We start from the raw sequence: 23,488 nt of genomic DNA on the forward strand, positions 1-23,488 counted from the left end.
TGCTTTATCATGCATTTCACATATCCTCTTGGTTGAGCCTTTTATTATCGTGCCTCTTACTTGTTGCTCAACTATTTGTTTGTTGCAAGTGTTAAGCTTATTTTTCTATCTATGATCTATTACAAATGTTTGTGTTTCAAATGAGGGAGTGAGGATTCCATGTTATGCATATTGTATTCAAATACAACATTTTAATTTATGCATGTACCTTGGGGAGCTTCCTCATTTGATTTAGAGCACTATCTTGTGGTGATCATTAGAGTTTGATTCACTTGGTATCTTTTGTTTTGAATGATATTATGGGAGTGATGATTCCATGTTTGTGCACTTTATACTCCAATGAAATTTATCTAGTTTTGTGCACAAACCTTGGGGAGCTTCCTCATATAATTTAGAGCAATCTTCTTGATCTTATCATAATATCTATCTTTATTTTGGTATCTTCTTTGGGGTTCATTTGGTTGCTTGCTTCATTTGTTGAAGCTTCTTGACTTTGTTATCTTTTTGCAATCTTTGATCCTATCTATAGTGTGATTCCTTCCGAATATTCGTCATTGGATATGTGCATTTGATTCCACTCAAATTATGAGAAATGCACACGCTATGGAGGAACTCTCACTATATTGGCCTTCTAAATTTTTCACCCATTTCGGCAATTGGTGCCAATGGGGGAGAAGTTTGGAGGGTTTAAGGGAATTTGGTTATGTCTTTGCTTTGTGCTTAAGCATGTGCCTTTATTGCATTGCATCTTGTTGCTTTGCATAGTTGAATATTTAGAGGAAACTCCACTTGGCTTTGAATGCCAATATATGCAATGAAAGTCAAGATCATTCACACATGCATATATTATGGGGGAGTTTGCTCTATATATTCAACTTATTTGTTACTTAAATTCCTTATATAAACCCTCTCAAAGAGATTGTCATCAATTACCAAAATGGGGGAGATTGAAAGTGCATGGAGCCCCCATGTGTGGTTTTGGTAATTAATGACAATCCCTATGGACTAATGTTTGCATTGAGTTATATTTGTAGGAGTTGTCCATAGGCAATTCTTGAACCATATGTTGGCTTCAAGGTTGCAATAAGAAGAATTTGATGAAAGATATCAAGTATCAAGTATGTCTTGAAGATGAAGATGAAGTGAGCCCTCAAGTTCCTTCAAGACATCAACATGATGAAGAATGAAGAAATGAAGTGCAAGTTCAAGATGAGCCATCTCGAAGAGATCCTTTGATTGACTCTTGCCATCCATATGGTTATCATGGATATGTGAAGTTGCGCCGAAGAAGAAGCTCTCCCATGGTGGATTATGGGGGAGCAACCCACAAGACTTCGTCAAGCAAGCACAATCAAGAAAGGCGTTCCATCTTGTTGAGGTCAAGATCGTCATCATCGAGCTCAAGTGGAATGCGCAAGTATAAGGTTTGCTCTTGATAGGGTTTCTTTCTCACCGGTCTCATAGTGTAGTTGGAGACCGGCTTATAGTTTAGTTGCCGTACTATCAAGAGGGCTCTCGAGTGAGTAACTCGATCGTATCATTCGGAGAGAGCTCAAACCTTTGCATCCTTGCATCATATTTCTTGGTTGTTATTTGGATCTTATCCATGTGATGTTTTAGAGCTTGTGCTTACTTCCATAGCAAGCTCTAGTTCATCGAAAACGGATTCCGCATGAATCACTTGTTGCGTTTTCGATATTGGAGTTTTTCTCGGTTTCTCGTATTGAGAGGTTTCACTCTAAAATACATAGAAAAACCTACCCCACTTGTTCTTAAGCTTTTCACTCTTTGTTGGGTAGCTCTTGTCATACCCTTTACAACAAAATTGGTTTCACCTAAATCCGAGTTTCCTAACTCAACTTGTTGCATTTTCGAGGTTGGAGGTTTTACCGGTATGTCTTTTAGACAGGTCAAACCTTTCGTCTTTTATTTCTATCCTACCTTACTGGATTATGATGGTTCCCTGCATGATCTTGTAGAGCTTGTTACTAGCTTCGAAACGAGCCCAAGATCATCAAAATCGGAGTCCGGATGCAAAAGTTCTTAAAGTTTTCGTATCGGGTGTTTGGGCAAAAAAACTGGGGGGCCGGAACTGCCGCCGGAACTGCCGCCGGGAGCACCCCGGCACTGCTGGTGGCGCAAGGCCTGCACTGCCGGCCACCCCGGCACTGCCGGTGGAAAATGGCCAGCATTGCCGGCCACCCCGGCACTGCCGGTGGCACAAGGCCGGCACTGCCGGCCTGTCGCGATTTTTGCCCCAACGGGCAGAAATCTGAGGCCCCTATTTAAGGCCTTCTTCCTCCTCTTTCTCCCCACTTCTTCTTCCTCCTTTGGCTCTCCACCATTGCTGACCTTGAGAGCTTTCCACATCCCTCTACTCCTCCAATGATTCTTGAATCCATTTGAGGGAAAAGGAAGAGGAGATCTAGATCTACATTTCTACCAATCAAATCCATCTCTTTGTGAGTGGAACTCTCTAGATCTTGATCTTGGTGTTCTTTGTGAATTCCTTTGTTCTTCCTCTCTTATTCCCCCAATAGCTTTTGTAGCTTTGTTGGAATTTGAGAGAGAAGGACTTGAGCATCTTTGTGGTGTTCTTGCCATTGCATTTGGTGCATCGGTTTGAGTTCTCCACGGTGATTCGTGGAGGTGAAAGCAAGAAAGTTGTTACTCTTGGGTTCTTGGAACCCTAGACGGATTCTTGGCCTTTGTGGCGATTTGTTGGGAGCCTCCAATTAAGTTGTGGATGTGTGCCCCAATCTTTGTGTAAGGCCCGGTTTCCGCCTCGAAGGAAATCCCTTAGTGGAACCGTGACCTAGGCCTTTGTGGCGAGGGTCACCGGAGATTTAGGTGAGGCGCCTTCGTGGCGTTCGGTGTGTGGTGTGAGTACCGCATCTTGGGGTGAGGCCTTTGTGGCGTTGGTGTGCATCGAGCAACCACACCTCAAGGTGAGCCTCTTGTGGCGTTCGGGAGCACTAAGCAACCGCACCTCTCCACCGGAGATTAGCACTCGCAAGAGTGTGAACTCCGGGATAAATCATCGTCTCCCGCGTGCCTCGGTTATCTCTATACCCGAGCTCTTTACTTATGCACTTTACCTTGTGATAGCCATCGTGCTTGAAGTTATATATATCTTGCTATCACATACTTGCTTGTATTGCCTAGCATAAGTTGTTGCTGCACATAGGTGACCTCTTGCTTAGAATAAGTTGTTGGTGCACATAGGTGAACCATAGTATATAGGCTTTGGGCTTGACAAAGTAAACGCTAGTTTTATTCCGCATTTGTTAAGCCCATCTCGTAAAAGTTTTAAATCGCCTATTCACCCCCCCCCTCTAGGCGACATCCGTGTCCTTTCAACTGGCAGTGCCGGTTTTGCGCGTTTCTAAGGTAAATTATGTGTTAAGGAGAAGATGTTTAACCCGAAACTCGGGGACTGGCAGTGCCGGTTTCACGCTAAAATCTTAAGTTAAGTTTTGCGCTAAGAGCTGCGCTCTCACCACAAAACTCGGGGACTGGGAAGATAGACAAGAGAGAAACCGGCATGAAACTAAGGAAAAGATAAAACAGAGCCGGAAACGAAGAAACCGGCAAAGGTTGAAAGTTAGTAGAACATACCGTCAGATTGTTCGTGGAATCGTACCACGCGCTGTCAAGCTCTTTTACGGCAGCCCGGAGCCGCATGAAGTGCTCCTCAGAACACCGATCCCCGACAGGATCAGGTGCCGGCAGCCGGTCCTTGCCCATTCCGCGGGTCGCCGGAGTGATGTCCGCGGCATTCCACTTTTGAGCATAAGGCAGGAGGTGCCCCAGGTCCCGGCCTTGGCGCTGGAACTCCGTGATGCGGCCGAGGAGGCCGGTGGCTTTCATGCTGGCGCCTTTGGCAGCCTTGGACACGTGCAGCACCAAGGGCTGCTGGCCGCCCGAAGGGGCGCTGGAGGCCGTCGCCTTCCCCTTGATGAGCTTGGAAGGCTTGGGCGGCGGCGCGGTAGAGGAGGCCCCGGAGGTCTTGGCCGGCGGCGCGCTAGGAGCAGCCTCGGAGGGCTGGGCGCGAGGAGCCTCTGGCGGAGGCATAAGAATGGTACGTGGAGAAGGGGGAGCGCTACGAGCGTCACCCGTGTTGGAGCCTTCCGGCGCGGAAGATTCCGGCGCGGAAGTTGTCTTTTCAAGGACGGGAGGAGCAGAAGGCTCCGCCCGCCCGGCAGCTTCTTCTTCTCCGGCGCCGGTGTTGCTGGCGCCGGTGTCTTGGTGTTCCGGGAGGAAGGAAAGGTCCTCCTCCGTGCGGTGATCTGACAATGAAGGGGCCGCACGCCCGACTTGTTGTGCCCCCCGAAAGGGAGGCGGAGGTGTTGCCGGCACCAGACGGTGCCGGGCTTGAACGAGGAGGAGGGGTTGAGGTCCTTGCGGATCCCTCAGAGCCCGATGGCCTTGGGCCAAGCTTGAGAGCGGGGCTGAGAAAAAGAGAAAAGACCGATGGTTGAGAAAAAGCAACCGGAAAAAGAACTTAGCAAAAAAGAGGCAACCCGGAAAAGAAAATTACCCGGAAGCGGTTGGCATCGCTTTGCGCCCGTAGCGGCGCACGCCCACTTCTTTCTCCCCCACGGGCTCCGTCCGGAAGCGCTTGGAGGGAGGAGCATGGCTGGAGCCGGCAGTAGATGCCGGCTGCTTGTTCTTTTGGCCCTGGGCCATGAGTTTGTCCACAAACTCAGAGCCGGCCTCGGCGCGCAGGGGCGGCACGCGCTCGTGGATCTGAGAGTTGGATATGGCTAAGAAGCAATTCGCAAGAAAGCGATAGTGGCAAAGTATAGGAAGCCGGAAAAGAAAGTACCTCGAGCACAACCAGGTCCTCGGGGTTTCCGGTGGGCTCCGGCGGGTTCCGGCCAAGGCGCGCAGCCGGAGTCTTCCCCATCTTCAGATCCTTCCAAAAAATGTAGGGATCCGGGTCGAAGGAGTCAAAGGCGCGCTTCCGGGAAGTTCCTCGCGGCTCTGCCCGGATGAGAGGAAAGCGGTCCCTGGCCTGAAAAAAGATAAAAAGGAAGGTTAACAAAAGCAGAAGTTACCGGCAGAAGACAACCCCAAATTGCGCAATCTCTTACTTCTTGAGTCGGAGGGTTAGAGGAACTGAGGGGAAGGAGGCCCCATTCCCACGCAAAAGGCATAGCAGTTTGACAGATCTGCTTAGCCTTGCGTACAACGTCTTTCTTGCTGAGAGCACGGCCTGTGATCTTGGTAGGATCGCCTGGGCCATACATCTCGCTCATCCATACATCTCGCTCATCCTATGTGCGCGGCGCTTCAGAGGAAGCACCCGGCGCGATATGAAAGTCCGGATGACATCGTCAGAACAGATGTTGGTCTCCTTCTTCAAAGAGGCCAAGAAGCGCACTACCCGGTTAGTTTCGGCATGTTCTGTCCTTGGGTTGTAGCTCCAGTTAGTTCTGCTGGGGGGCCCCTCTTGGTATGGAGGAAGATTGATGAGATCGGCGCGGCCGGTGTTCTTCACATAGAAGAAAGTTCCTTGCCAGGCGCGGCAAGACTCGAGGCCGGAAAACTTAAGAAAGGTGCTCCCCTGGCGGGAGCCGACGATGCAAGAGCCGCACTGCACGGGCGGCTTGGGCTTAGGAATATCCTTGCCCTGGACGGAGTTGATCCGCAAGTTGAAGAAGCGGGCAAACGTCTCGCGAGTGGGACGAATGCCGATGTAGGCCTCCATGAAGGTGGCATAGCAAGAAAGATAGAAAATGGCGTTGCCAGGAAGGTGATGAGGTTGGAGTTCGTAGAAATCTAGGAACTCCCGGAAAAAAGTAGAGGCAGGAAGGCCGAAGCCACGCTCAAAGTGAGCAAGAAAAACAACATACTCGTCGTCTTCCGGATCCGGTTCGACCTCGTCATCCGGAATCCGGCAGGTAACTCCTTCCGGAATCCTCCGAGACCGGTACAACCAATCGATCTCGAACTCAGTAACGTTGGAGCCCATCCAGGCTCCGCGGGTGGTTGGGGAAGGCTCCTCGCCGGAAGATTGGCTGGAGCTGCTAGAGGCTTGGCCAGAGCTACTGGCCTCTTGGCTACCGGAAGCTTGGCTAAAGCTACCGGATTCTAGGTGGCCGCCGGACTCTTGGAGGCTACCGGATTCCTGCTGATTGCCGGAATCGGTCTCCATTGGATCTGAGGCCGTAGATTCACCGGGAGAGGGTCTGCGGCGCTTGAGAGAAAGGGAAGAAGAAGATGCGGAGGAAGATTCCTCGTCAGACATTGTGAGGGTAGGCGGAGAAACAGAAATCCCAAACTTGAACCCCGCGTGAAGATCTACGAGTAAGAATAAAACCAAAGAAAAAGAGCAAATAAGAACACCAAAGGCTCAAGATCTGGAAAGCAAGCGAACGGCGAGTAAAGTGAAATTGGTACCAACCTTGAGCGGCGCGGTCGCTGAGGGGAGTGTTTGCTGGCGGTGAAGCGGGTCTGCGGTCGCCGGTGAGCACCACCGACGGCGAGGCGGAGAAGCTCGCGAAGAAACGCGAATGCGGCGGGCGCGACGGAGTTGCTGCCGAAGATCTCCGCACAGCGAAGTCCGGCGGAGGCGTGGCGTGAGTTCGCCGGGCACCGGAGCTTGAACGAGCGGCGGCGGACGGAGAACGGCGGTGGCGCAAGGGCGTGGAGCTCTGTGCGCGAAGGAGGAGAATGCGAAGAAGACGAAGAGGAAGGGGCAGTTGTGCTTATAAAGGAGAGAGAAAGTGGGCATGGAACCGCTGGGCCGCGGCGGTTCGCCTCGCAGCCCGCGGCGGTTCGTGCCTTGGGCCGCCACGTGGCGAACGGATACACGCGCGAAGATGGAGGCCACACGGAGGCGCACACGGGATCCCGAAGAGGTAGTGGGATCCGCAGCGGTGCATTAAATGCGCGCGCGGGAGTCGAAGCGATGTGACAACGGACACTGGCGCGTCAGTTACAGTGCGCATGTCACTGACAGGCGCGGGGCCCGAAATATTCTCGACTTCGCCGAGGAAGGAGTAAAGACACGTGGTGCTGGAAAAAAGAGATGCCGGAACGAGCCTTGCAAAGAGAAGAAAAGGAACAAGGGTAAAGGTGCCGGAACTAAGCTCAAGACATGAGTGATTAAACCGGTATCTTAAAAAGATGAAAACCTGGCATGGTCTGTAGGATAGAATCCTCCAGGCTATACCAGCTTCGGGGACTAATGTTGGGGGGATAACCCCCGGTATGCCAAAGGCATGCCAAACCGGATGGTTTGAGCCATCAGGATACCGGTTTAATGTTCTTACCGGAAGCCTAGTAGGAATCCGGGAGAGCAAGGCTAAGCCGGTATCCCCAAAGGAGTATGCCAGAACCCGGTACAGAAGATACCGGAAAGGAGAGCCTGTCGGCAGGACTGGTCAAAGATTCTCTTCAGAGCAAGAAGACAAGGATGAGCTAAGCAAAGTAACTTTATTCAGAGCCCTGGCGCCAAAGAGAGAGGTGACGGAGAAAGAAGCCGGAGGACGTCAGCTTCTATGATAAAAGAAGGCCCCGGTGTCACCTATGATTAAAGTAGCTTTGTACAGTAACTCTGTAAAGTAGTTTGTCCAGTCAAAGATGCCATTAGGGTTTCTTGCAGTGTAAGCCACCCTCTCCCCTATATAAGGAGAGGGGGCAGCCCTTCTTCACGGGCAAGTATGTACGCGCGTATGTAGGAAGGCAGAGCCTGTAACTTGTGTGAATCAATGAAAATGGTGATCTAGAGGGAGTTCTTCCTTGTGTCTTTCTTCTTCAACCTCTGGCCTTGGCCAAGTTCTTGAGGAAACCATCCGGAACCTCTTCCCACCTGATCGCAAACCCTCCCCCGAATCCTCTTGCGTCCATTCGGCCCCAATCTAAGCCATCCTATGGCATCTGCTCGTTCACCACGACGACAGTTATTCTGAAGACGAGTAAGTGATACCGTAGGTTGCGAGCTTACACCCAACATGTTCGCCTGTGGCGTGATGGAGCTCTTCGTTTAATTATTTGCTGCTTGAACTATGTTATTTTCATCTAGCCTTGAGCTATGCGCTTTGTAATAATTATACCATGGATCATACGTTGTAATAATTGACGCATTTGCTATTCTGGTTATTCATCGAACTGTGTGTGCTAGCGATTGATCCAAGGGACTAGCACAGAAAGCACAGAGATTCAATCTGTATTCAGGTTGTGTCGCTTCAGATGGTATCAGAGCATTGTGTTGCCTGTAGGTTCGTGACCATAGAAAATGGATTAGAAAATAGGAAGACCATAGGAATTAAAACCATGTTTATTTCAGTCCTTACTTATCTCATTTTCATTCTAGTAATTTCTTATCATTTTCTGCTCTCATTCTTTTCCTTTTTGAAATATAGATGGCAGAGTTCACCCACATCATTCATGCCGAAGTCGACGGAGATCGTCAGCTGTTCAGCACGCAACTAGCTCGCGCTGTGAGGGATTTGGGCCTCCCATCGCCCTACTGTAGAGGAAGACAGCTGGCTAATGGAAGGTGGGAAATAGAGGCCAACATCCGTGGACGTGCCATAGCACCTTACACGGAGGACACCATCATCATGAAGGAATACCCCAGCTGGAACATAGGCGCGGACATGGCGATGCAGGAGGCATTGTCCCGTTTTTGCTATCAATATCATGGCAACTTTCCGCCGAACTCGTCTTTTCGCCACTTTGGAAGGTGCGACCTGAATGGACACCCCTCGAGGACCCAGGGCGATAGATCTCACCTGCCCATGTGCCGCCTTCAGCATGAAGACATGGAGTGCCACCTGTGGGATGTGAAGGAAATGTTGAGGTTGGAGACCGAGAAGAATGTCGCATCAACCGTGGTGATGAATCAGCTCCAGGGAGAATTAGCTACCTCAAACCAAGCCAACCATGTCATGGAGACTGCCCTCAACACGAGAGATGCTGAGATCACAGAGAAGGATGCACAGATCGCTGCACTGAATGTGCAACTCGCTGCAAAGGATGCACAGATTGCTGCACTCCAAGCACAACTCAACCCACCGCCGCCGTCCGATGACGAAGACGATGATGACCCTGATAGTGATGATGATGGAGATGATGGTGGAGATGAAGGTGGCGCAAATGCTGAAGATGATGAGGAAGAGGAAGAGGACCCCGAGGAAGTGATCATCTATGTCTCAAGTGATGATGAAGATCCTCAAGAGGATGAACCACCAGCCATGGATGCTCATCCAAAGAAGCGCCGGTGCCAGAAGAGCACGGACTACATCAAACGCTTCAAGTTCTAATTAGGATTGTCCACCAATTTAGTCTTCGTTAGGAAATCGATATCGCATTAGATCTATGTCATATCAAAACATGTGGTATGACAAGTTTAAGTTTAGGATTTGCTTTTCTCTAAACTATGATTGTGATGGAATTTTCGTGAGGTTTATAAATCAGTATTAAATTCGTTTTTACCAAAAGTTGTTGTCTGTGCGAGCTACAGTTTTTCTGCTGATACTGTTTACTGCGCGATTTTTCATAAATTCCTGGAGCGTCAGAAAAATCTGAAAAAAATTGTAAAAATGCGGAATTTCCTGTAGTACGTGCACAAAAATTGGCGTTCGATTTCGACCTGTTTTGGATACCCAGATAATTCCGTTTCTACAGTAGACGAAATCTGGACAGAATCTGTCATGTTTTTCAACGGTGCTTGTTTGTTTGGTTATGTCAATTGCTATGATTGCTTGGTTCTGTGATGTTTGTGTATTAGTATGGGTAGTGTTTTCTTTAGTTTCTATCTATCTATACTTACCTTTGCTGAACCAACAGATGCCTCCTCGACGTGCACGGACCGGTGGCAACAACACTGGGAACAACAACCCCAATCCTGATGTGCAACTGCTGATCAACGCACAGGCACAGCTCATGCAGACAATGAATCAGTTCATAGCGAACCAGAACCAGAACAATAACAACCACCACAACAACAACAATAATCCACCTCCAGGGGTAGACATGCTCACAAGGTTCCTGAGGTTGAGGCCTGCCAAGTTTTCCACTGCACCTGAGCCAATAATAGCATTGGACTGGCTGCGTGCTGTGGACAAGGATCTAGTGACAGTCGGATGTACTGAAGCTGAGAAGGTGAGGTTTGCTGCTCACTTGCTTGAAGGACCAGCTGCATCATGGTGGGATAATTATCAGATAACCCACCCCATTGCCGGTATCACCTGGGAGATGTTTCAAGAAGGGTTTCGCACAGCTCATGTTTCAACTGGAGTTATGACCTTGAAGAGAAGGGAGTTCCGAAACCTGCGCCAGAACCACCGCACTGTGGCCGAGTACATAGAGGAGTTCAGCAACTTGGCGCGCTATGCACCGGAAGATGTGGATACTGATGCAAAGAGGAAGGAGAGATTCCTGGATGGTTTGCATGATGATCTTGCTGTTCAATTGTCCATTGTGCATATTCCTGATTTTCAGACACTGTTGGACAAAGCAACAATTCTTGAGGGAAAGCAGAAGCAAGCTGAGAACCGCAAGAGGAAGCATAGCAATAACCACAACAACTCAGCGCCGCATCAGAGGACCCGCACATTCCATGATGGTAATGGAAATTCTGGACAACATAAGCATGGAGGCAGTGGACACAACCACCATGGTGGGAACGGACATCAGCACAAAGGAGGAAATGGCCACCACCATAATGGCCAGAAGCGTCTTCACCACAACTCTGGAAGAGGTAATGGCCACAACAATGGAGATAACAATGGCCGAAACCGTTCCAACAACTTCACCGGCAGGGATATCAGCCAAGTGGAGTGCTTCAAATGCAGGAAGACCGGGCACTATGCTAATGATTGCCCAGAGAAGAAGGATGTGAATGCGAAGCCAACCCCGTTTCAGAAGGGACATGTCAACCATGTCAATGTGGAGGAAGTCTATGAGGAGCCAGACGCCGTGATTGGTTCGTTTCTGCTCAATAATTTTCCAGCACTCGTACTATTTGATACTGGAGCATCACATTCATTCATATCGAGGGTATTTGTGGATAGAAATAAGATACCTACTAGCACCATAAACAGGCCTATTAAAATAAACTCACCAGGGGGAGAGATGATTGCGACCTATGGGTGTCCCCATTTAACCTTAGAGATTGGAGCACATAGTTTCCCCACTAGCCTGATTGTTTTGGAGTCACAAGGCTTAGATATAATATTGGGCATGAATTGGATGACGGAATATGAAGGTGTCATAGATTGTGCTAATAGAGCAATAATGCTTACAACCCCGGAGAAGAAGCGCATTCGATTTAAGTCCACGTTTGAGCTTAAGGGATCCAACATCAATTCTCTTAAGGGGGTTAGCATAGAGGATGTGCGCATAGTGAGAGATTATCCGGATGTATTTCCAGAGGAGTTACCAGGAATGCCACCTGATAGAGATGTTGAGTTTCTCATTGAATTAATGCCTGGAACTGGACCTATAGCTAAGAGACCGTATAAGATGGATGTAGAAGAATTAAAGGAACTTAAGAAACAACTTAGGGAGCAACTGCAAAAGGGTTTTATACGGCCTAGTTCATCTTCTTGGGGAGCGCCTGTTTTATTTGTGGAGAAGAAGGATTCTACTAAGAGACTAGTTATGGATTTCCGCTCTCTCAATGAGGTGACCATTAAGAATAAGTACCCGCTGCCCAATATCAATGACTTGTTTGACCAATTGAAAGGAGCAAAGGTGTTCTCTAAGATCGATCTTCGATCGGGTTATTTCCAATTGAAGATTCGAGAGCAGGATATACCTAAGACTGCATTCACTACTAGGTATGGTTTATATGAGTATACAGTTATGCCTTTTGGACTAACAAATGCTCCAGCATATTTTATGACTATGATGAACAAGGTATTCCTGGAGTACTTGGATAAATTCGTAGTGGTATTCATTGATGATATATTGATATACTCTAAAGATGAAGATGAGCATGAGAAGCATTTGCGTTTGATCATGGAGAAACTTAGGGAACACAAGTTGTATGCTAAATTCAGCAAATGCGAGTTTTGGTTGAACAAAGTGGGATTTCTTGGACACATTGTTTCAGCAGAAGGAGTTGCAGTTGATCCAAGTAAGGTAGCAGCTGTGACTGAGTGGGAGTCGCCTAAAAATGCAGGGGAAATCCGAAGTTTCCTAGGACTTGCAGGATATTACCGGAGATTCATAGAAAATTTCTCCAAGATTGCCAAACCGATGACTGAATTATTGAAGAAGGAGAAGAAATTCACTTGGACTGATGAGTGCGAGGCCAGCTTTCAAGAATTGAAGCAACGCCTAGTAAGTGCACCTGTTCTATGTTTGCCTGATATTCAGAAGGATTTTCAAGTATATTGTGATGCCTCTCGTCAAGGACTTGGTAGTGTATTGATGCAAGATGGAAGAGTGGTTTCATATGCCTCGCGCCAACTTAAGCATCATGAGAGGAATTATCCAACGCATGACCTGGAGCTAGCGTCCGTCGTGCATGCACTCAAGGTATGGAGGCATTATCTAATGGGAAAGCATTGTGAGGTGTTTACGGATCACAAGAGTTTGAAGTACATATTTACTCAGAAAGAGCTGAACATGAGACAAAGGAGATGGTTGGAATTGATAAAGGATTATGATATGGATTTGCAGTACCACCCCGGAAAGGCTAATGTTGTAGCTGATGCATTGAGCCGCAAGGTTTATGTGAATGGTTTAACCGCAGGGGAGTTACCATCGGATTTATGTGAACTGTTCAAGGACCTTAGGTTGGAAATAGTGCCAAAGGGATACCTAGCATCAATGGAGGTGGTGCCAACGCTGCTAGATAGAATTAGAGAAGCTCAGAAGGGGGATGATGAGATGGATGAAATAAAGAGAATATGGAGAAAGGTAAAGCTGAAGGTTTTCGTTTGGATGAACAAGGAGCGCTATGGTTTGAGAAGCGTTTATGTGTGCCCAATGATCCGGAGATTAGGAAGTTGATTTTCCAGGAGGCTCATGATTCGCCATATTCTATTCATCCAGGTAACACTAAGATGTATATGGACCTGCGAGAGAGATTTTGGTGGGCTAACATGAAAAGGGAGATTGCAGAGTATATTGCATTATGTGATGTATGCAGCAGAGTGAAAGCCGAACATCAGAAACCAGCAGGATTGCTACAGCCGTTGCCAATACCCGATTGGAAGTGGGACAAAATTGGTATGGATTTCATCACAGGATTACCCAAGACTAGAGCGGGGTATGATTCAATTTGGGTAGTGGTTGATCGTTTGACCAAAGTAGCTCACTTCATACCAGTAAAGACCACATACACAAGCGCCAAATTAGCCAAGATTTATATGAGCAAGATTGTGTGCTCACATGGAGTTCCGAAGGGAATTGTTTCTGATAGAGGTACTCAATTCACTTCTCACTTTTGGCGCAAATTGCATGAATCACTTGGAACCAGATTGGAGTTTAGCACAGCTTTTCATCCGCAGACTGATGGACAAACAGAAAGAGTAAATCAGATTTTGGAGGATATGCTTAGAGCTTGCGCTCTAGATTATGGATCTAGTTGGGATGAGAATTTACCATATGCGGAGTTTTCCTACAACAATAGCTATCAGTCTAGTATTGAGATGGCTCCATTTCAGGCATTGTATGGTAGGAAGTGCAGAACACCATTGTTATGGGATGGAGTTGGAGAGCGTAGTTTCTTTGGACCTGATGTGATCAAGGAAGCTGAGGAGAAAGTTAGACTCATTCGAGATAGGTTGAAGGTAGCTCAATCGAGACAGAAGAGTTATGCGGATTCCAACCGTAGAGAGGTTACATATGAAGTGGGAGATAGAGCATACCTTAGAGTTTCACCGCTCCGTGGCATTAAGAGGTTTGGAATTAAAGGAAAGTTAGCACCGAGATTCATCGGACCATATAAAATTCTATCACGCAAAGGAGAGGTTGCATATGAGCTAGAATTGCCAGAGGCACTATCAGCAGTTCATAACGTGTTTCATGTATCCCAGTTGAAGAAGTGTCATCCGGAGATGGCAGCCACACCGTTGAGAGACACCATTCCATTGGATGAGGTTCAACTAGAAAGTGATCTTACATATGAGGAGAAGCCTGTCAAGATTCTTGATACAGCAGAGAGGTTTACTCGCACCAAGACGATCAGATTTTGCAAGGTTCAGTGGAATCATCATTCAGAGGAGGAAGCAACTTGGGAGAGAGAGGATGATCTTCGAGAAGACCACCCACACCTATTTGCTAGCCACTTCGAATCTCGAGGGCGAGATTCATCTTAAGGGGGTTAGGTTTGTAACATCCCAAAAACTGTGCATTTCAAATACATGCATTGCATCATATCAGCATGTTAAAGTTTCAGTTTTAGAAAATGTTTTACTTGTATCTTGCATAAAAGTTTTATACTGCTAGTATTGCTCCTTGTTGATTAATCTATATGCATACTATTTTTATCCTAGTGCCTTACTGGATTGGAGCTGTGCTCATTATGTCCAGATATTGTACTGGGAGTATTTACAAATTTTCGAAATTATTAATTGCGTCAGTTTTATAACCTGTAGCTAAAACAGTAATAAGAACCAGAAAAGAGAAAAGAATAAAGAAAAATAAAAGAGAACTGACCGGCCAGGGCAAAAGACACAGCCAAGCCAAACGGCTCAGCTGGTCGTCCCAGCAACCCACGACGCACAGCATCCTATCTTCTCTTCTCTTGATTTCTTTAATTTTTCTTTTCCTGACCGTGGGTCCCGCAGTACATCTTCAACCTTCAGCAAAACTCCAGCTCCTGTACGAGAAGGAAACGGAGAACCAGTACGCAAAAATCTCAACGATTTCGCTGGCGTTTGCCACGGATTTTCGACCTATAAATACCCCCAAACCTCCTCTATTTTATTCCCCTAAAATCCCCAATTTTTGCGCCGCCAGGCTGCGCAAATTTCTCGCCGGAGTTCGAGCCGCCGCCGCCATCGCTGAGCTTCGGAGGTTGATGTCGTCGTCGTCTCAGACCTCCTGAGACCCTCTCGCCTACGCCAATATCTTCCCCTTGATCTACCACCTCGTTCTCATCCTTTTACCCCATCTACAGACCACTAAGGAGCCGGGATATTATCGCCGCCGGAGTTCTGCTGAAGACAAGAACGATCAGCAGAGTGTGCCGCCCGGTGTTGTCGTCGTCGTCCCGTCGTCGCCGTCGTTCAGGATCGCGAGAACCGTCGCCAAGAACACCGCCGGTACTGCCAGTGTCCGCCGCATTGCTCAGACCACGTCACCGCCGTTGCAAATCATCCGGAGACGCCGCCCGAGCCATCACCTTGCCGCGTCTGTGCCACAGTAAGCCACAGCTTTCACTTTGGAATAGAATTAGCAAATCCTCCGTATGCCACTAGATCTGAATCCAAGGGTCACTGTAGGCTGTAGCTCAAATAACTGAACCGTACTGTCTCGTACTTCCTAATCGATCGGTCATGCAGTTGGTGCTAGCTTGTTCACGCATATAATCTTTGAAAATTCATAACAAATAATCTATAGCTCCGTTTTAGATGATTCCTTTTGCATTGAGTTCGTAATTGAATTCCCTGCAACTTTCGTGTAGAAAGTTTCTCCATCCGAGAAACTTTTCCTGACAGCTTTTCGGATAAAATTATTAATAAACCGCGAAATGTTTAATCTTGTAAAATTCATTATTAAAGTTTCGTAACTCGGTTTTGAACAAATAATATATCGTTGGATTCAGAAAAATGAGAAGAATATTTTGGTACTGTTAGTTTGTACTGTTACGAAACTTGCGAATTTTGCAATTTAAAATCGTGTATATAGTATTTTTAGTATATTTTAAATTCTGCAAAATATTTTAATATGAATCCAACGCCAAATTGCAGATACTTAAATTGCCTATTCACCAGTATGCCTGCAAGAAACTATTTTATACATATATATTTTGTTCATGGTTAAATGGCTATTTGAAATCTTTATTGCATAAAGTAATTGTTTATAAAAATGTTTGATATCAAATTTCTTTCCAGAGCATGCATGCATATTTTCATTATGTGTTATACCTGTTTGTGTTGTTTGGTGTTTGATTGTGAATTGTTTTGCTTGCGTTAGATTGCCCGGATTGCAACGAGTGCGATTGCGACGACTGTCTGAACACCGACCAAGGCAAGTGTCACAAACTCATTATCCTACTGTTTTCTATGCATTGGTAGTTGTTTTATGTGCATACTGTTTTCAAATTGCTGGCCCTGGGATATTATCAAAGTGGAGAGGTTGCGAGAGATAAATGTTTTATTCTCTTAATGAAAACAACCATGTCAAATCTAAGTACTTAGCCGTGTCCCCGGTTACGGACATCTATGAGCAATTAGAGCTTGAAACTGTTGGATGATCTCGTCAGTCGAATTTCTGAATATTAATGCACCAGGTGGATTATGGGTAGTAATTAGTCTTATTGATATACTATGTTTTAAATAAATGTTTTGAGAGTAGGGAAAATAAAACTGGCTTTACGCAAATATGAACTCCACCTGCCAAATATCATGTAGCGATAGGCGCCATAAAAAGCCACCATATGACATCTTGCCATTTCCATTCCAAGTGTAATGACCCTTCGGGGCTGCAACGTTTTTATGTTGCAGGTTATTCTGAAGACGAGTAAGTGATACCGTAGGTTGCGAGCTTACACCCAACATGTTCGCCTGTGACGTGATGGAGCTCTTCGTTTAATTATTTGCTGCTTGAACTATGTTATTTTCAGCTAGCCTTGAGCTATGCGCTTTGTAATAATTATACCATGGATCATACGTTGTAATAATTGACGCATTTGCTATTCTGGTTATTCATCGAACTGTGTGTGCTAGCGATTGATCCAAGGGACTAGCACAGAAAGCACAGAGATTCAATCTGTAGTCAGGTTGTGTCGCTTCAGTATGTATTTCTCCTGATTGGTGGATAGACACAGGAGCCAACACACATGTATGTTCTGATGTTTCTATGTTTTCTTCTTATCAGGTCACAAGGACTTCCTCCGTGCTGATGGGAAACAGCTCACGTGCTTCTGTTCGTGGTGTTCTTACGATGGATCTTAAGTTTACTTCGGGAAAGACCATCCAGCTGAAGAATGTGCAACACGTTCCCTCCATTAATAAAAATCTCGTTAGTGGATCGCTTTTATGTCGAGATGGTTTTAAGTTGGTTTTTGAGTCCAATAAAGTTGTAATTTCTAAGTGTGGACAATTTGTTGGAAAGGGTTATGTGTGCGGAGGCTTGTTCAGCTTATCTTTATCAGACTTATGTACTCAAATTATTAATCATGTTTGCAATGATAGTGAATCCGATATTTGGTATTCACGACTTTGTCATATTAATTTTGGGTGCACGATGGGGCTAGCGAATATGAATATAATTCCGAAATTTTCTATTGTCAAGAAATCCAAGTGCCAAGTGTGTGTGCAAGCTAAGCAACCACGTAATTCTCACAAGACTGCGGATGCAAGAGACACCGCTGGAGCTTATACATTCGGATCTTTGTGAAATGAATGGTGAATTGACAAAAGGAGGGAAAAGATACTTCATGACTCTAATTGATGACTCTACTCGATATTGTTATGTGTACCTCCTGAAATCTAAAGATGAAGCTCTTAATCACTTCAAAATCTTTAAAGCTGAAGCAGAAAACCAACTTGATCGAAAGATCAAGCGGCTAAGGTCTGATCGTGGTGGAGAGTATTTTTCCAACTAGTTTGATTCTTTTTGTGCGGAACATGGTATTATCCATGAGAGGATGCCTCCCTACTCACCTCAGTCAAATGGGGTGGCCAAAAGAAAGAACTGTACTCTAACTGATTTGGTTAACGTCATGTAAAATACATCGGGTCTATCCAAGGCATGGTGGGGGGAGGCGATATTGACTGCATGTCATGTCCTAAACCGTGTCCCCACAAAGAACAAAACCATTACCTCTTTTGAGGAATGGGAAAGAAAAAAGGTTGAACCTCTCTTACCTACGAACTTGGGGTTGTATGGCGAAAGTAAATCATGTGTCGATACCCAAGAAGTGCAAGCTTGGACCAAAAACCGTGGATTGTGTTCTTCTGGGATATGCATTTCATAGCATTGGCTACATATTTTTTATAGTAAAATCTGAGGTATCCGACATGCATGTTGGTACAATTATGGAGTCAAATGATGCGACTTTCTTTGAGGACATCTTTCCTATGAAAGAAACGTCTGGCTCATCAATTCAGGAGATGCCCAGTTCATCTACTCAGGAATTATTTCCTGAACCTACCATGGCTATAGAACACTTTGATAATCCTGTGGAGGATGACAATGAAGCTCCCAAAAGGAGCAAGAGACATAGGACTGCAAAGTCCTTTGGACATGATTTCATTGTGTACCTCGTGGATGACACTCCCACTTCTATTTCAGAAGCCTATGCATCTCTGGATGCTGACTACTGGAAGGATGATGTCTGTAGAGAGATGAATTCCATCTTAGCCAATGGAACTTGGGAAATTACTGATCGTCCTTATGGGTGCGAACCTGTAGGATGTAAATGGATGTTCAAGAAAAAGCTTAGGCCTGATGGTACTATTGAAAAGTACAAGGCAGGTCTTGTGGCCAAGGGTTATACCCAGAAAGAAGGTGAAGATTTCTTTGATACATACTCACCTGTTGCCAGATTGACCACCATTCAAGTGCTACTATCCTTGGCTGCCTCACATGGTCTTCTCGTTCATCAAATGGATGTTAAGACTGCTTTCCTAAATGGAGAGCTTGAAGAGTAAATTTATATGGAGCAGCCTAATGGATTTGTAGTAGATGGTCAAGAAGGAAAGGTGTGTAAATTACTGAAGTCTTTGTATGGGCATAAGCAAGCGCCTAAGCAGTGGCGTGAGAAGTTTGAAAGACCTTTAATCGCTGAAGGATTTGTTGTAAACAAAGCTGACAAGTGTGTATACTATCGCTATGGTGGGGGCGAGGGAGTTATTCTTTGTCTCTATGTCGATGACATATTGATATTTGGGACCAACCTTACTGCGATTAAGGAGGTCAAGGAGTTCCTATCTCGTTGTTTTGAGATGAAGGACTTGGAGTAGCTGATGTGATCTTAAACATCAAGCTGCTGAAGGATGACGATGGTGGGATTACATTGCTTCAGTCCCACTATGTGGAAAAGATCCTGAGTCGCTTCGGGTATAGCGACTGCAAATCTTCTCCAACGCCTTATGATCCTAGTGTGATAATTCGTAAGAATAAAAGAATTGCTAGAGATCAATTGCGATATTCGCAGATCATTGGATCGCTTATGTATTTAGCCAGTGCCACGAGGCCTGACATCTCCTTTGCTGTAAGTAAACTCATCAGTTTTGTGTCTAGACCTGGAGATGTTCATTGGCATGCTCTTGAGAGAGTTTTGCGCTATTTAAAAGGCACTGCGAGTTATGGCATTCACTATACTGGGTATCCAAGGGTATTTGAGGGTTATAGTGATGCAAATTGGATATCTGATGCTGATGAGACTAAGGCCACAAGTGGTTATTTGTTTACACTTGGAGGTGGCGCTGTTTCTGGAAGTATTGCAAGTAGACCATCATTACGAGGTCAACTATGGAAGAAGAACTCACCGCATTAGACACAGCCACTGTTGAAGCTAGCAGAGTGGCTTCGTGAGCTCTTGATGGACTTACCTATGATTGAGAAACCAATACCCGCTATTCCTATGAACTGTGATAATCAAACTTTGATCATCAAAGTAAACAGTTCTAAGGATAATATGTAGTCATCAAGGCATGTGAAGAGGAGACTGAAAACTATCAAGAAAATGAGAAACTCCGGTATAGCGTTGGATTATATACATACGTGTAGAAACCTGGCAGACCCCTTCACAAAGGGACTATCACGAATGATAGAAAATGCATCGAGGGAGATGGGTATGTGACCCACACTATGAGCTTCCCACGATGGTAACCCACTCTATGTGATCGGAGATCCCGTGAATTAGAGCTGGGAGACAAGTTGTTGGTCAGCTGGGAGGAGAGTTTATATACCTATAGCAATTTTACCACTCCGTAGATGCAATACTCTCCTAATCTGCATGGCAGGTTGATAATTATTTTAATGTGTTCTAAGTGGCTTATTTTAGCAAAGATGTTGTCCAGCAGAACATCTTTTAAAGAACACACCTATATGAGTCTGATGTTAAACGTCGCAATCTATGAGAGTTGGGTGCTCTCTAGTAAACTCATGAAAGGCACTGGAGTATGACGTATAAGCTCCAAATCGCGAGGAAGTCTCGCGGCAGCCTAGTATCGGTCTAGGCTTTGTATGAAGGTAGTGCGCAGAAAACTTGTAGTTCAAGGCATAGTCCACTATCCAAGTTGCAATCTAGTGTAATATGAAGCTTTAAGTGGAAGTTCAACTTAACAGTCTCCACGACATACCGGTATATAAAACAATGTTCTAGAAACTTATCGATGAGATGTGCCAATTACAGTTTGTGGGGGATTGCTGGAATTTTTGGGCATTTGGTCTTTGGCCCATGGCCCATTATCAAATTCTGAAACTCACACTGCCCATTTCAAAAATCAGTGGTAGCACTAGTGGGGGCTAAAGTTTATTCCCACATTGCTAGTTAGGAGAGAGTTGGAGTGGTATATAAGGTGGGCTGTTGTAGTCCTAGCAAGTGAGTGAAAAGAGAGAGAGCCCTCGCGCACTCCCCCTCCTCCGCCGCCCGCCTCACCTCGCCTCGTCACGCACGCACGTCACGACGCGTCGCGGGTTGTTGCGGGAATCTCGCCGAGCCGAGCTTATCTTTTTGCTGAATTGTGTAATCAATTATGAGTCATTAACGGACGTTAACACAGCCGTTTTTGTTCCGGTTATTCTGGAATCATACGTGGGCTGCGTCTCACGACCTTCCCGAACCGCACTATATAAGCGCGAACGCAAAACCTAGCCTGTACTAGACGCATACGCGACTACCTGTTTCCAGTTCATTGCGCCGCCGCCTTCGACTTCCTCATCATGTCCGTCGGCGTGCACCGACTGCCGGGACATTAGGCCTCCGGAACCCCGTCTCTCGTGAACGTTTACGGGTGAGGGACAATCAGGTTTTTGAGGAGCGCTCTGGCGCGACTACTGGCATCACGACGTCGTCATCGGAAGACGAGTTCCTCCACACCGACAACTTCTTTCCGGATCTCAGCGACTTATTTGGCAACCTAAACATGGGCGACAACGATGCTGCCGCGAAGTATGTGATCTTGTCGTTTCTCTTTCAGTTTCTGTTAGAGTTTCTTCTTCTAATTTCTGTGGTACATGCGATCGGTTTGTCTTGTTTAGATGTGATCTGTTTATCTACCTTACTAGCCTGCACGATTGGTTTATTTATTATTTTCATAGTCATGATTTATCAATTACTTGTACGGATGATTTCATATAGATATTTGCTTATATATTCAACAACCCATTAACCGTCTCTTCACAAAGAAGAGACATGACTCAGCTTTGGCTTGACGTTGAGTAGAGTGTCAGTGGATGCACGGCCTCCAAGCAAGTAATTCCATCTATAAACATTGTCTCTACCTCAGATGATAACCCATACAGCACGACTGATGAACAAGAGATAATTAAATTGCCATTTACACAAGGTAGTCCTTATGTTGCAAAAATAAAATTATGGTTCGTGAACTATTGGTAAATAAACAACCTACTACGATGGAAGAAAACTATTAAATTAAAAATCAACACTATTTTGTAAATTATAATGGTATTTCATATCCACGACGGACACCGGTCGACTGTTCAGTAAAGGCTCATGAATTCCTCATCATCTTCATCTGTATGACAAAGCCGATGGACCCCACCATCCGGAGGATATGACCGTTAGGCTGGCGACGGGCGACGTGAGTGGCGATCCCGCTCCACGGATGCTGGCGACGAGCCCGACGGGGAGGGATGATGCCTGCTTACCGGAGCATCCTCTCGGAGGTCATTTCTGGGCATTGCAATTGTCCGACAAGGAGGGAGATGGATATGCGGAGGAAGTGTTGTCGGCCGGAGTTGGCGATCCCCGGAGGTATCTCTAGCAGACTCCCATCTAGGTGAGTGAAAGAGATATCTCGGAGAGATCGTCGGAGCTGATGCGGCGGGCAACCAAGAGGCGTAATCGGCAGAAGGCTCAGAGGGAGGTGGCGATCGGCCTGATCCAGTTCGAGGATGAAGGTATGTTAACGCCATTCTCACGGCCGTTGGGCCGGTTAGTCCCGAAGATAAAAAAACAAACAAGTTTTGTAACCTTCGGTTTTCGTGGACGATGGTTCGGAAGGGTGGATAGTGGTTCACCGGCGACGTTGGTCACCGGCGATCAACACGAAGATCCTCGACCCAAAAGTTTCGGAGATTTCAAATTCATGTGTTATGGGCCCGGTCAGAGGTTGGGCTGAGCGAAGTTTGTTTCGGGCTCGTTGGGGCCCAAATAATCTGTCGCTCTGATCCGGCATAATCACATCCAAAGTTCGATCCAACGCCGATCGTCCACTTCACCAGGTTAGGGTTGGAGGAGCCGTCGATGGACGTGCTTTTCGCCATCTGTTCGGTGTTGCGTGGAAACGCATCGAGGAGGGGGTGTCGGCTGTGCAACGGCGGCAGTCTCTTTCCACCATGAATGGCGTCGATGGTCAGTTCAATCTGGGCCGGGGTGGCTTCAACCATGGCTGTGTTGGCTTTGGTAGAGCCAACGCTGGGCGCGGTCGAGGCGGTGCCTATTGTCAGAGAGGAGGGTGTGGCGGCCAAGGGTTTGGCAACAGCCAGGGCTTTGGTGGAGGCCGGGCAGGGCAAGGTTTCGGGCGGAATTTCGTGCATGGGGAGCCTAGTGGTGCTTTCGGCATGAATAATGGCCAAGGATACAATGAAGACAATTGGGGCGGTGGGCACATGAATTATCAGAGAGGTGCTCCTCAAAATGGCAATAGGTTCGGGTATGGAGCGAACCAACAAAGGTGGAACAGTGGCAACAATGGGGGTCGAGATGGTTATCAAAACCGTCTCAGGACTACTCCGAATGGAGCTGTGGCAAGAGGTGTTATTGATGCAGATTTGCTACAGCAAACGGTGCAAGCGGTAGTGGCAGCAGTGACAGCAGCTCAGAAGGTGCCAGAGGCGGGTGGGATGTCGCAGGTGAGGGTTACAGTGGGGTCTAAGGGAGCTCCAAATCAAGAAGTAGTGGTGTCGATTGCGGCACCAGCTGTTGTGCAACAGCAGGGTGAAGTTGTAACTCAGGAGGAGAGGAATCCTCAGGTGGCAGCAGTGAAAGGGAAGGAGAATGAAGGGTCGGGCCCTTCGAAGAAGAAAAAAGAGGAGAAGAAGTCATGTTTCAGATGCAAAAAACTAGGGCACTATATCGATGATTGTCCTACGCCATATTGTGATCTATGTGTGTCTGTTAATCATACTACTTCTGCTTGCCATCACATTCATGCTCCTA

General features: G+C 46.4%; 1 protein-coding gene and 1 long non-coding RNA gene across 2 annotated transcripts; both read left to right on the top strand.

Annotated features, from left to right (window-relative positions):
• The first annotated feature begins 8,372 nt into the window (after nucleotides 1-8,372).
• On the top strand, nucleotides 8,373-14,285 carry LOC139835483 (uncharacterized). The gene is made up of 4 exons (XM_071825341.1): nucleotides 8,373-8,969; nucleotides 9,802-11,536; nucleotides 11,762-12,656; nucleotides 13,433-14,285. Exons 1-4 carry the CDS (start codon nucleotides 8,373-8,375, stop codon nucleotides 14,283-14,285), a joined length of 4,080 nt encoding a protein of 1,359 aa, XP_071681442.1.
• A 402-nt stretch (nucleotides 14,286-14,687) lies between these two features.
• On the top strand, nucleotides 14,688-16,907 carry LOC127332632 (uncharacterized). Its single transcript, XR_007870568.2, has 4 exons — nucleotides 14,688-14,985; nucleotides 15,089-15,333; nucleotides 16,108-16,161; nucleotides 16,638-16,907. It is a non-coding gene; the product is annotated as an uncharacterized lncRNA (long non-coding RNA).
• Nucleotides 16,908-23,488: the final 6,581 nt, after the last annotated feature.

The sequence above is a fragment of the Lolium perenne genome, chromosome 2 (assembly GCF_019359855.2).
Source record: "Lolium perenne isolate Kyuss_39 chromosome 2, Kyuss_2.0, whole genome shotgun sequence".
NCBI lineage: Eukaryota > Viridiplantae > Streptophyta > Magnoliopsida > Poales > Poaceae > Lolium > Lolium perenne.

Coding starts and splice junctions, on each gene's coding strand:
- LOC139835483 (XM_071825341.1), top strand. CDS start 8,373: ATGGCAGAGTTCACCCACATCATTCATGCCGAAGTCGACGGAGATCGT. Junction 11,537..11,761: donor TAGGGAGCAACTGCAAAAGG/GTTTTATACGGC, acceptor TGAAGATTCGAG/AGCAGGATATACCTAAGACT. Junction 12,657..13,432: donor TTGCAGTACCACCCCGGAAA/GGCTAATGTTGT, acceptor ATTGCATGAATC/ACTTGGAACCAGATTGGAGT.